The sequence below is a fragment of the Heteronotia binoei genome, chromosome 1 (genome assembly GCF_032191835.1).
Source record: "Heteronotia binoei isolate CCM8104 ecotype False Entrance Well chromosome 1, APGP_CSIRO_Hbin_v1, whole genome shotgun sequence".
In the NCBI taxonomy this organism is placed as follows: Eukaryota; Metazoa; Chordata; class Lepidosauria; order Squamata; family Gekkonidae; genus Heteronotia; species Heteronotia binoei.
The window spans coordinates 249,627,415-249,640,400 of record NC_083223.1 but is presented as its reverse complement, the minus strand read 5'-3'; the positions used below and the strand labels follow the sequence as shown (position 1 = coordinate 249,640,400).

Below are 12,986 nucleotides of genomic sequence, written 5' to 3'. Positions count from 1 at the left end.
TAGTCTTCCCATGTAGCTCCCTTGTCTTTAATATTATAAGGACTATTTTCCTGTAGTAGCATGGATTGCCATTGTGCGACAGTGGAAATTCAACAGTAGCCTAAAGAGGTAGAGGTTCTGCTGTCCTAGTATAGTCTGTGGACCACTGCAGCTATAGAAATGTTCAAAGATTCTGCCACTACTTGAAACATTAACTGCTAGTTTTTTTTAAAAAAAATGGAATGTGTCAGGAATACAACATTTGTACTATCGCACTAATTTTTTTCCCCACATAACTACTAGAGTTCCTTGGGAATGAGCCAGGCAACGCAAGTTCTGACAAGACCCAGGGTTCTCCTGGCCCTCGTTACATACGAACATAAGAGAAGCCATGTTGGATCAGGCCAATGGTCCATTGAGTCCAACACACAGTGGCCAAAAAACCCAGGTGCCATCAGTAGGGCCAGGACCCTAGAAGCCCTCTCACTGTTACCCCCCACCACCACCAAGAATACAGAGCATCACTGCTGCAGACACAGAGTTTCATCAATACGCTGTGGCCTTGTTTGAGATTGATTCCTCCATTCCTACTCTGATAAATCCCCTCCTTGGTTTTGAACCTTTCCACATGCATGGAAAAGGAAAGGTCCCCTGTGCAAGCACCAGTCGTTTCCAACTCTGGGGTGACGCTGCTTTCACAAAGTGTTCACAGCAGACCTTTTTACGGGGTGGTTTGCCATTGTCTTCCGCAGTCATTATGCTTTCCCCCCAGCAAGCTGGGTACTCTTCTTATCAACCTTGGAAGGATGGAAGGCTGAGTCAACCTCGAGCCAGCTACCTGAACCAGCTTCCGCTGGAATCGAACTCAGGTCTTGAGCAGAGGGCTCCAACTGCAGTACTTCAGCTTTACCACTCTGCACCATGGGGCTCTTCATGACATGCCATTAAAAGCAACAAGTTTATTAAAAGAAAACAGTCTTATAAGCAAGCAAAGTAAGTTGGTGCTATAAAATAACTCACTCGGGAGACATGTAGGTTACAGCAGCCATGTGAGATTCCTCTCCCCCCCCCCTCCCCAGTGGAATGGGCCATCTCAGGAAAAGGATTTCTTGAGGCACCCCAGTGTGCTTGTGCACATAATCCTACCCCCAGTTCCTTAGTTTTCATTTTATAGGACAACTGTTCCCTTGACCAGCTTGAGCCAATCACTAACATGATTGCCTAAATATTTCTGGAATAAGTAAAATTTCTCTGCCCAACCGAGAGTAATTAAGTGGTTCACTTAGATATGCAGGTAATGTTTGGCTTGAACAAATGTTATTCTTTGTTCAGGATAGTACAAACAGAAAAAGGACTATTGCCCTGGGGCTCTAGAAGAGAGTGAAGGGTGGCATGTAAACTGTCAGATTGATTGAAATAAGGCACTTTTCTTGACTAGTTATGCTCTTACATTACACATTCAGATTGACAGTTCCACTTGTTAGTTGTGGTTTTGTCTGAATCCATTTTCTGCCTTCTGCACAGCTTGTGCTCTTTGAGTCCTACTAGAACCTGCCTTGAATTTCCCTCTCCTGGATAATAAAGAATATGGATTGGCTGCTGGGGTTTGATTTAGAATATTTTTTATTAACATTGCTTGGGTCTGTCTCCAGGTTGTGCTACTAGTAAAGCCTTTCATTTGTTGAAGAAAAACCTGTAAAAAAAATCTATGAATGAATTTGGCATATATGCAGAAAAGTCCTGAAATGGTCTCTTGGTGGGTCACTGAGGGACAATAAACTGGGCAATGATGCAAGTCTAAGTAAGAGGGTGGAGTTTCCACTGCTCCCTGCCTCTCTGGATTACTTTATTCAGGTTGTTAGCACGCCGCTCCTGCTGTAGCCAGTACAGCATCTCCACTAGGTCCCAATCCATCTTCTCCAAGTATGGGCGTCCCTTGAAGGTCACAACATCATTGAATGTCTTTTTGATGTGATTGAAGATGACACAGAGCTCAGAGTCATACATGGACAACTCAGAGTACAGCTGGCTCCTGATTCTGGATTCTTTCATTCGCAATACAGATGATCTGGTAGCCTTGTTGAAGAAACGGTTTGGATCTGAAGCAGTTAGCTCAAAGCTTTCCAGTTCAGACAGCAAGAGCTCCCGGTCTTGGATACACTGTGCTGCTAGCTCCCAAGATTTGAGCATGTCTGGAAGCAGCAAGTAATATATTTTGGAACTGTATTTAATTGCCATATCCAGCCTCTCTTGTTCAGTGAAATGTAGAACTGTCCACAGTCTTTCCAGCCTCCTTTGTAAAGCCTTGAGTTCCTCAGGCTTGTGATCATAGCCAATGAAAGTTCCTAACCCCCCCATCAAGATGGTATTGAAGTTCCATTCCCCAGACTGGTAGTCTTCCTTCTCAGTCTGTAACTGTATAGTTTTCTTTCTCTCTTCTCTTTTCACCTCCTCCTGTTTTTTAATTTCAGCCTCATCTAATACGGGTTGCTCCTCTTCCTCTTCTTCTTTGTCATAGTCATACAAATGAAATACCACTTGTAAATAGTCTGAATCCTTTGTACTGATATATTTCAGGTAATCATCAGTGTTGAAGGTTGCCTTCCACCATTTGAGCCAAGAAGCACGCCGTTTTTTGGATAAGTTCTTTTTGATAGGTAGATTGGGGGTTGCAGGTGTGTCTACTACTGTCTCAAGGATGAATGGCCCAGCTGGCAGGATTTGACTCAGCTCTTGATTGATGACCTGCTCGCTTCTTTTCCTAGTTAGTGTTGAGGAAGCAAAGCAGGTAGATAGTTCTATGTCAGTTGCAGCAGGCTCTATCAAGGACCCCGTATCAAACTTCTGGTGGTCTTTTAGGATGGTGTTCTTCAGTTCCATGTATATCTTCTTGACCTCTTCCCCAGCAGAAAGATTTGCATCCAAAGCTTTGATGGTAGGAATGTCTATCTCCCCCAGGAGGTGATTGTACACTGCTGTGTTTTTGTTTGTAGCCATAGTTTCAATATATGTTCTTTCAGATACCTGTAAATCCGCTGCCTTCACCACCAGCCTATTGTGAACTGTGAGATTAATTGTGGCAGCTTGAGGATGACTGGCTGGTGCAGAAATTATGGTGTCTCTCTGCTGCTTCTCACTATCTTGTTCCTGCTGCAGGGAACAAAGTATCCTTTGGAGCTGCTCGCAGTGAACTTCATTAGACTTGCGCCACGTCAGGGCTTTAATGAGGGGAGGAAGCTCTGACTCCTCATCCAGTTTAGCTCTCCGTTGGCTGCTTTTCAGGATGGAACCCTGCACCAGCCTCCGGAGGTCCTCAGCTAGGTTTTTCGACACCTTGAGGTCACCATCTTCTGTAGGTTCTGCATAATGAGTAGGCAGATCAGGAGTGAGGCGACGAATACATAAACTGATTCCAAGTTCATCTGCTAGGAGCTGACCAACACGCATGTTGGGCAGGGATTTGCTCCTCTTGACAAAAGAAACAGGCCGATGAGCACGTTCTCGTTTAGGCTTAGCTACTGGTTCAGGGATAGGTGGACAAGGTGTTGTGACTGCAGCACATGTCATTTGTTGCATGGGAACAGTAGGTCTTGACAATGGAAGTAAATGCTTTATTTTTCTTAAATTCAGTGGCGGTAAGTCCTCCAACTCCCTTATATCTTTTGCTATTTTCTGTCTCAGCGTTGGCAGATGAGGTTTGATGAGCTTGATGAAGTAGCTAATAGTGAATCCCAAGCGGCAACCCAAAGGGTGAGATGCAGTCTGTCCATACAGACTCTTCGTAGTTTGCTCTGGATGGCGATTTTGCAGAGTCTTCATTTCCATCACCAGGCGGTGCCGGACAGCAGACACTTTGAGGAAGGTGGAGCAGTCCAGGGAGAGCTGAGCAGCAAAGCGAGTGAGGTTGGCACAGTCAGTGAAGACACCCAGGGTTCGGCAGTGTTCCATGAGGCACAGGTAGTGAAGGAAGAGATGCTGGCATACCAAGCCAATGTAGGCCACTAGATTCTGGTAGATCTCCCGGTTCGTTTGGAGACTGAAGGCGGGGTCATACAACGAACGCTGGGTGTCCTTCCAGATGCGCTTCACTTCATCCAGGATGACCTCCTGGAAGACACTCTGCCCTTGAGTGCAGACGTTCTCCCACTGCGGCCCTAACTCCAGGCGCCCTTTTACCAGCTGCAGGAGGGCCGCCTGGGAGAGGGGCGCACCGGGCTTCTGAGCAGAAGGCGAATAGAAGGAAGTAGTTTTAAAAACTGGGATCCTCCGCCGAGTATGGGTAGCGGGGAAGAGGGAAAGTGGAGCTAGGATGCGCCGGTATTGGCTATGCAGCTTCTGAGCAGCCTGTTCTGTGTCCTCCAGGGGGTACAGCCCGCGATCGGAAGGCGAGCGGGAAGACGCCATAGCGAGAGAGGGAAGCAGGGCTTGCCAACGTATCTAGCGGTAGCCATAGAAACGGTGTTCTGCAAAGAGCTGAGCCGGCTTGTTTCCGGGCGGAACGCTGGGTGCGTGGCTTTGTTTCTGTAACTGTACTATAGCGACGGGAACGATTTCCCCAGCTCCGCTCGCGAAGAGAGGGCGGGACTATCGGCCCGCCTCCCGGAAAAATAAAGACCATAGAGTTTGTTGCTCAGCCCGGATTTCCGATATGCCGATTTTGTGTGTCACGTTCAAATACGTCGTGTAATATTTCCCATTAGGAAAGTGCTACGAAATGGAGGCTGCTTCTGGAGAGGGTGAAGGCATCAGCTGTCGGGTGAGAAGACTTTCCTGCCCTATAGAGGGCACTAAAATTGTAAATTATTTCTTCTCCGGGGTATTGGCTGTTAAGCTTTCTGGGAGATGCCCAGCAGGTGGCAATTCAGTAGGTTCAGCCGTATGTGTTAAGGAGTTACTGTTGAATTTCTGTCTGCTGAGCAGCCGTTAAAAGTGCAGGAACGATTTTAAAAAACGAGCAGGAACCTTTTCAGGGGAAAAAAAAGTTGCTCTCCGTGTTGGTGAGGAAACCCTGATAAGTGGAATTGAGGGAAAAGGCTGTAGGTGGACGAGGGATTTGATTAAGGAGGTCTTGTGCTCTTCAGTTCTGTGGTAAACAACCACCACCATGCCACTTACCATTCTTGTTTAGGTCTGTGAGTTGGAAGAGGAGGGCTACTTGAGTGCTTGTAGGGTGGGAATGCTATGGGTGGAGGTAGGCTGAGAGGTGAAGAAGGGCAAACAGGTGAGCATGTTGGAATCAGAGGAGAAAGAGCGGAGATGTGGTCGCCCTCGGGTTTATTTATAGGTGATGAATGCCTCTAGTTAGGGGCGGGCGGGGAGGCCAAAAGGGCTCTGGAGAAGAACTACGCTCCCTACGCCGATAGAGATGGAAGAGCAGTCTGGGGAGAAAGAAAGCGCTATGCTCCTGCTCGCCAGCCTCTTGCAGCTTGCTTCTGGGCACTGCTTTACTCTGACTAGTAGACTTTACGCCCCCAGTGGGAGATGGGAGTAGTTCCGCTAAAGCAGAGCTGGTCAGCAGCCTTCCCTCTCCTCCGTGAAAGAAATTAAAGAGCTAGAAAAGAAACAACGTCTTGACCCCTGGCCAGTTTCTGGTGTTGAGGATTCTTGTAAAGAATGTTTAGCAGGGTGGACCTTGATCTAATTGCGCAAGACTGTTCTTAAGGCTCTTAGGTTTCATTTATGTGTTACATGTTGGAAATCTGGATGGAATCTCCTCAAGCCTTCCAGGAGAAAAAATGCATTTATTCACTCCATGGTGTTTAGCTTTTTCTGTAACTGACTTTCCCCAGTAAGTTTTGCCTCATGTGATACTTCTCTTTTATGCAGCTGGAGTTTGCTGTCCAGATGAGCTGCCAGAGTTGTGTGAAGGCCATTCAGGCAGCTCTGCAAGAAGTACCAGGTAAGGTGAATGGCTGGGCTGCTCTTCTAAGCTCCACTTTTGCAGCAGGTGTTCACCTCTTGCTCACCCCGACCCCTGCATATGGATGCTGCTTATGCTATCTGAAAATGCACCGGAACTTTTTTTAAAAGCCTCATAGGAACAGATGTGTTATTACATCATCACCACATTTACAGAGAACAGCTAGAAATGGTGCCCCAGAACTTTCACAATCAAGAACTTGATGAAAGAAAGAGGAGAGAGAGTGATCTGTTGGAAGTCTAGCCTTTATGATGCTTACAGATTGTTTCTGTCCACCCACAAACAGATCTTGTATGAATTGATTTAAGCTGTTAGGGGAAGGGGTTTCACTTTGGTTCATACATGTGTGTGCAAATGTTGTTTCACTCTGTGCATTTTAACCCTGCACTGCTTCTCCCTCTTTGCTGTCTCCACAGTACTTGTGGTCTTATGCAACTCTCTCACCCTTTTTCTCTATAGAGAAGCTGGTGTCTGTATCAGGCTTCTTCAGCCTAACCTCTGCCTCACCCCAGAATGTTTCCCTGACACTCATCGTAACTGCTGTTTGTTCAGTTCTGTCTACTTTTTAAAAAACTTGATAATAGTGACATGAAAAAGATTATGGTAGGATCCCGGGGAGCGATGGTGGTCAATTAAATTGCATACAGCACAATACAGTAGAGTATATTTATCGTATTGGTATGCATCTCTCACTTTGCCTTAATTTTGCTCCAGGCATCCAGCTGCTTGATGTCAATCTAGATTCACAAACCGTGCTGCTAGAGACCAGCCTTCAAACTGAGAAAGTCCATAGCCTTTTGGAAAGCACTGGACGCACAGCTGTGTTGAAAGGAATGGGGGGCACTGTGCCACGTAAGTCCCAGCCTGCCTCATCATCCCTCCCCAACATTTGCCCTCTTTCGCAAAGATGTGCACAACAAAATTACATTTATAAAAGTAGTTTTCAAACATCATGGATTTCGCCCTCAAATGATCTCTGGGGTTTGTAATTCTGTCAGGGTTTAGTGATCAGTATAACCAAATGCGTTACTACAGAGAATAACTGTCTTGAGAATTAAATGTAGATCTGGCAGTCCTGGGTTCAAGTCCTACTCCTGCTGTAGATTTTCTTACCTTTAGTTCCCCATGTGTAAATTGTCTATTATTTTTAGCTGCTGGGTCTGTATGCATATGTAGGGTCTGTATGTATATGTCTGTATATGTAGCCTATAGATTAAAAGTACACGGTTTTGATTTTTTATTCCCTTGTAGAACCAATTGACAGTGCAGCAGTAGCTATGATATCTGGCCCTGGATCAATACAGGGTGTGGTGAGGTTCTTGCAGGTGTCCCGAGAGAAATGTCTCATTGATGGCACTGTGGATGGTTTGGAGCCAGGCCCACATGGCTTGCATGTTCACGAATTTGGGGACATCACCAGTTCCTGTGACAGGTGAGAAGAACCATCCATTATCAATTGGGGCAGTGACTGGGGTGGGGGTGTCTTCTTTTTTATGAGTATCAAAACCTTCACTTTTGCTTCCGCATAACACAGCTGTGGGGAACACTTCAATCCTGATGGGAACTGCCATGGGGGCCCACAGGACCTGTACAGGGTAAGATGCCAGACCTCTGCACATAGACATACCCTTCTGCAAATCCCTGGTGTGGTCTCATTTGGAATATTGTACACAGTTCTGGTTGCCACAGGTCAAAAAAATAATAAACAGCGGTGAGGAAGAGAGAAAGGTTATCATTAACAATCACAGGGTTGGAACACTTGCCCTGTGAAGCAAGTTTTAAGCATTTGGGTTTTTTAGTTTAGGGGGAAATAGTAAATGAAGAGTGACATAACTAAGGATGGGCATGAACTGCATTTTTGCAGTTTGGTTTGTAGTTCATAGCTGAACCACAAACTGAACCATGAACCCATATGAACTGGGAGGCTGGTTTATATTGGTTCGTTAGCTATTTAAAGTTTAAACTCCTTTCTGCTCCCTTTGGCTTTTCTCAGCAAGCAGAAAGCAGGGATTTCCAAACAGCAGATCAGTGGGACCACCACTCAGCTTTTTGGAAACCCTTGCTAAGAAGAAAAAGAGATTGGATTTATACCCCTTCCTTCACTACCCAAAGGAGTCTCATAGCGGCTTACAAATCTCCTTTCCCTTCCCCTCCTCACAACAGACACCCTGTAAGGTAGGTGAGGCTGAGAGAGCTCTCCCAGAACTGCTCTTGAGCAGAACAGCTTTGAGAGAACTTGTGGCTGACCAAGGTCACATCAGCAGGTGTATGTAGAGGAGTGGGAAATCAAACTTGGTTTTCCCAAATAAGAGTCCGCACACTTAACCACTACACCAAACTGGCACACTTAACTACTACACTAAACTAAGACAGGGACTGCTGCAGGAATCACTGCTCAGCTGTTTGGTTTAAACCATTTAAACCAAACAGCTGTTTTTTCATGAACTGCCACAGACTGCACCAAAATTTATGGAATACTCCAGTTCACAAACATTGTTTTGCAAGTCACAAACCAGCCAAAATTCATAATGATTTTTAGTTCGTCAGCAGGTTCGTGCCCATCCCTAGACATAACAGAGGTCTACACAACTATGCATTCGGGGGCTAGAAACTTCTCTCTCTTTCCTACCATATAAGAACTTAGGGCCAGTGTACAGATTAGGTAGTAGATGCAAGATGAACAAAAAGTACTGCTTACAGTGGGTGGCTTGCAGGCCTCAGTGCCAGATGTGGTGGTGGTGGCCGTTGGCCTAGATGAATTTAAAAAGGGGTTGGACAGGCTTGCAGAAAACAGGTCTACTGTTTGCTATTAGCTGGTATATAACCAAATGGGGCCCCTGGATTCAGACCAATGGTCAATCTAGTCCAGTATCCCACCCCTGATTGACGGGTGGTGGGGAGCAGTCGCAGGTGATGGCTGTTGCCTCTGGTCCCTGCTTGTGTGTTTCACTGACTGGACATTTCTGGAATGGGATACTGGACTAGATTGACCATTGGTCTGATCCAGCATGGTTAGTTTTGTGTTTTTATGTTCCAGCATGCTGGGGATCTTGGGAATATCCTGGCTGCTGATGATGGAAGGGCTTCCTTTCGGATGGAAAACAACCAATTGAAGGTGAGGCCATCTGGAGCACATGAACCATCTGATGAATGATTTTAGCAAAGGCCTTGAAAAGCAATGATAGGATGCATCTGCATCCTGGTTATTTTTGCATGCTCTAGTCTACCAATATCACAAGTAGTGTTCCCAGTCCACACCGAAGTCCAGAATTCCACTGACAAGTTGTTATGCACTCCATTTGCTTATCACCTGCTCAGCTGGGGTGAATAGCATTTGCTCAAGGCAAGTCCCAGTCATTGCTTTGCTTCCCTCTTAGGTCTATGATATCATTGGGCGCTCCTTGGTGGTAGACTCAGGAGAGGATGACTTGGGCCGTGGAAGCCACCCACTCTCAAAAGTCACAGGCAATTCAGGCGAGCGGTAAGAAATGAAGATGTAGACTTGGACCAGGTGTTCTTCTTGTGCCTTACAAGCTGAAACGTGATAAACTCTGCAGTTTGATGGGGCTGGAAAGTTTGGGAGCCACTGGGGAAGGGAAGGAGGTGATGGAAGAGGGAAAGGCAAGGGATAGCTTTGTCTCTAGCTCAAGCATAAAATAAATATCTGCATGCATACAAACTTTGTGTGTAACAGTTTCAGCTGTTTTAGTCTGTTAGGATGAAAATAAACAGAAGTCCTGTGGTGCTGTGAAAGTTAGTCTTGTTTAAGATGCCAGACTTCTGTTTATTTTTACTTTGTGCTTGAAATCCAAAGGCTGCACATTATTCCTGTTGCTTATTTTGCTTAGCTTATTTTCTTCTGCTAGTTGTGAAGAAGGACAAAGGTTTCCATTTGGTATGGAAACAGCGCTTTATTTTTTTTACAGAAAAGTCCAGCCGGAGCTCATTTGCATATTAGGCCACACCCCCTGGCCTGGAAGCATGTGGCTGCTGCATGGTGGTTTGGGCCAGCTGGAGCCCTGGTCAGCCCAGGTGGAGCTCCACTCCTGTGGACTCCTGCGGAAAAAAAGCCTGGCATAGAACCTTCAATCCTGTTCAGCTTCTGTCCTCTTGTGACTTCAGTTGGCATTGCCCACACATTCAGCTTTCTCTTTGCTGCAATCAGGACTAAATGTTTGCTGTTAAAAAAAGTTATGAATTCTGTGGTGGAGAAATCTTTAATGCACACCGCCCCGGCCCAGCCCTTTCCAATCCTCTGTTTCTTTGCTTTCAGAGTGGCCTGTGGAATCATTGCTCGCTCTGCTGGCCTCTTCCAGAACCCCAAGAAAGTATGTACCTGTGATGGAGTGACGCTGTGGGAAGAACGGAAACAGCCAGGCAGGAAGGCGGCCAGCCAGCCAACCCCTCATCTTTAGGATATCTGGTCGAGCTTGCACCATCTCCACTGCAGATTGTCTGTCTGTTTGGCATAAGACTCTTTGGGGCATTGCAGGAGTTGGCTTGTGGCTGGTTGCCACAATACCAGTCAGGCCTAAACAGAGATCTTGGCCATGGCATAGGTGGAGTGAGCATATTTTTAATAGGCCAGCTTCCTTCATGAGTGAAGGTGATTGGGCAGCATCTCAGTGTATGGCCCTGTGAACTATACTCTGTCTAGAAACATTCCAATGAAAGCATTTGCCCTCTGGATGGAGGCTTCTGTGCCCATATTGTGTTGGTCTTGCCCTGCTTGAGAATACTTCTTTCTTTATGCCAATAAAGGTATTGACTGACTGACACTTCTTCTCTTTTCCCACTCTTGTTGCACTCTTAGGTGCAGCTACATGGAAGCACAGTAAAGGCAGTAGCTTAGCCTGTTGAATAACTGCTGGTCATGCAATCTTAAATGCTTTGTAGCCCAGCTGGGGAGGAGGTGGCATCTTGGAAAGGCACAACCAACTCATGTTGTGAAGGAATATCCCATTACCTTAATCTTTCCTTGAAGTAGGAAAATGTGTGGATGGTGGCTATGCCACTTTTTATGGGAAATTGTTGCTATCCTTTGATGTCCCTGGTTGTTGATACATGAGTTAAGTGCTTGCTAGTGCTGTCATGGGTGTGTTTAATGTTAATTGCCAAGTATTGTTTTTTAAAAAGTGCCTTGCACAGTTTCCTTTTTGAAACACTGTCTTCCGTGTTGTGAAAGGATGGTAGGATGTTGAGGCATGTGTTCTTTGAGAGCACCCTCGATGATCCTGCATACAAAGCTACCTTTATAAACACAGATGACTCTTTTGGCCACATACTTGCAATCTGAAAAGCTAAACCAATGACCTTTCTCCCACTGTCAGCACGTACTGATAAACAAAATGGGGAATCATCATCTAAGACAGAAATTATGAATGACAGCAATGCAGTGGGTCATTTATTCTGGATTGATGAATACAAAATTTGTGTAATTGTCTTGGAACTGTGGGGGGATTACTGAGGAAGGGATTCTTTCTCTTGCTTTGTATGTTGGACGGATGAAATGTCAGAGAATTTTCAGATGAGCATACTCTAGGCCTGTTCCTTGTGATCTAAAATCAACCATTAAATTTTGCATTCTTACACTCTACTTCCAGGTCTCATGTTAATTTTGGGTGATCCTTGTTCTGTGTCTGTGTGTTTCTGTGTAGGAATCTTTTGTGGAGTATTTTCAGGATTCCTGAACGTTATGCTCTTCTAATCTGGAAGGGCTGCTTATGGTTACTGCTGTGCATGATTATTTCTTCTGACTCGAGCCAGAGCTTAGTTTGTGATATTTTCAAATACATCAGAAGAGAACAGGTGGCATTACAAAGGTATTCCTAGCCTGGGCAACAGATCCACTAACCCACTTCGGATCTAAGGGAGACATCTGCATCCATAAGGAACTTCAGCCAATTTACAGCTGTGTCTGCTTCTTTGTATCTTGCAGAAACTAAACTATATATTTTTTCTTCATACACATAAAGGTGCGCTCCTGACCTTTCTCTTCAGATGAGGGCCACCCTCTCCATATCCTGATAGGTCCTTGCCATTTCCCAGCACTTAAGGCTGACGGAGACAACGTCTACAATCACTGAGATGCATTACCATTCCTTTTGTCATGGGCTGTAGTTCCTCATAGGCATGTCACTGTGTCCCTTGACCTGGATAGCCTAGCCAAGCCTGAATTCGTCAGGTCTCAGAAGCTAAGCAGGACCAGCCCTGGTCAGTATTTGGATGGGAGAACCATCAAAGTCATGAAGCAAAGGCAGCCAATGGCAAACCAACCCTGAATGTCTCTTACCTTGAAAATCCTATGACTTTACTGCAAAAGAAAAAAAGCCACTGAAGGCAAGCCTGTAAGATAGACTTAGTCACAACCAAGCTCACAACAGCTTTCCCTGTGTTCAGTTATCACTAGCTACAGGATCTTTTCTAGTGGATGAGGAAGCAGGATTTAAAAACAGAAAGTGCATGAACCTCTGGGCACCTACAAAGTACTCCTTATGCACAGCAGCTCACTGAGCCAGTCCAGGTATGTGTTTATTAGCTGAACTTAACATAAGAACATAAGAGAAGCCATGTTAGATCAGGCTAATGGCCCATACAGTCCAACACTCTGTGTCACACAGAGGCAAAATTTTATATATATATATATATACACACACACACACACTGTGGCTAATAGCCACTAATGGACCTCTGCTCCATATTTTTATCTAAACCCCTCTTGAAGGTGGCTATGCTTGTGGCCGCCGCCACCTCCTGTGGCAGTGAATTCCACTGTTCAGAAGTGGGGTGCAGGTAACATGGTGGAAAGTGCCATAAATCACATTAATTTAAACAGATTTCCTCAAATATTGCATATGGGGGGGGGGTTAGTTGCCAGGAAGAGCTAATTAGAATCAAGATGCCTTAAGTAATTGAGCAATGAATACAGCTAAGATTGAAAACACATATCTAAGATATGTAAATACCAGTCAGTTGGTATATGGATAATAAAGGAGTTAACAACAGATGTAAGAATTAACTTTGAGTTCAGTGGTCAACAAAGTTTGATTTCTGGGTATAAGTGAGAACTGAATGACTTAGCATGTGT

The 12,986-nt window shown here is 45.3% G+C and overlaps 2 protein-coding genes across 2 annotated transcripts; one reads left to right on the top strand and one right to left on the bottom strand.

Annotated features, from left to right (window-relative positions):
- Positions 1 to 1,586: 1,586 nt before the first annotated feature.
- Positions 1,587 to 4,493, bottom strand: CCDC87 (coiled-coil domain containing 87). The gene has a single exon (XM_060251895.1). It carries the CDS (start codon positions 4,381 to 4,383, stop codon positions 1,777 to 1,779), a length of 2,607 nt encoding a protein of 868 aa, XP_060107878.1. The 5' UTR covers positions 4,384 to 4,493; the 3' UTR covers positions 1,587 to 1,776.
- On the top strand, positions 4,475 to 11,495 carry CCS (copper chaperone for superoxide dismutase). Its single transcript, XM_060251896.1, has 8 exons — positions 4,475 to 4,735; positions 5,806 to 5,878; positions 6,614 to 6,751; positions 7,151 to 7,331; positions 7,434 to 7,494; positions 8,937 to 9,014; positions 9,277 to 9,380; positions 10,173 to 11,495. The coding sequence occupies exons 1-8, from the start codon at positions 4,694 to 4,696 to the stop codon at positions 10,312 to 10,314; spliced, it is 819 nt and encodes a 272-aa protein (XP_060107879.1). The 5' UTR covers positions 4,475 to 4,693; the 3' UTR covers positions 10,315 to 11,495.
- The last annotated feature ends 1,491 nt before the right edge of the window (positions 11,496 to 12,986 follow it).

Excerpts from the sequence above, each read along its gene's own strand:
- CCDC87 (XM_060251895.1), bottom strand. The coding sequence starts at position 4,383 with ATGGCGTCTTCCCGCTCGCCTTCCGATCGCGGGCTGTACCCCCTGGAG.
- CCS (XM_060251896.1), top strand. The coding sequence starts at position 4,694 with ATGGAGGCTGCTTCTGGAGAGGGTGAAGGCATCAGCTGTCGG. Across the intron at positions 5,879-6,613 it reads AGCTCTGCAAGAAGTACCAG|GCATCCAGCTGCTTGATGTC; the intron begins GTAAGGTGAATG and ends ATTTTGCTCCAG. Across the intron at positions 9,015-9,276 it reads TGGAAAACAACCAATTGAAG|GTCTATGATATCATTGGGCG; the intron begins GTGAGGCCATCT and ends CTTCCCTCTTAG.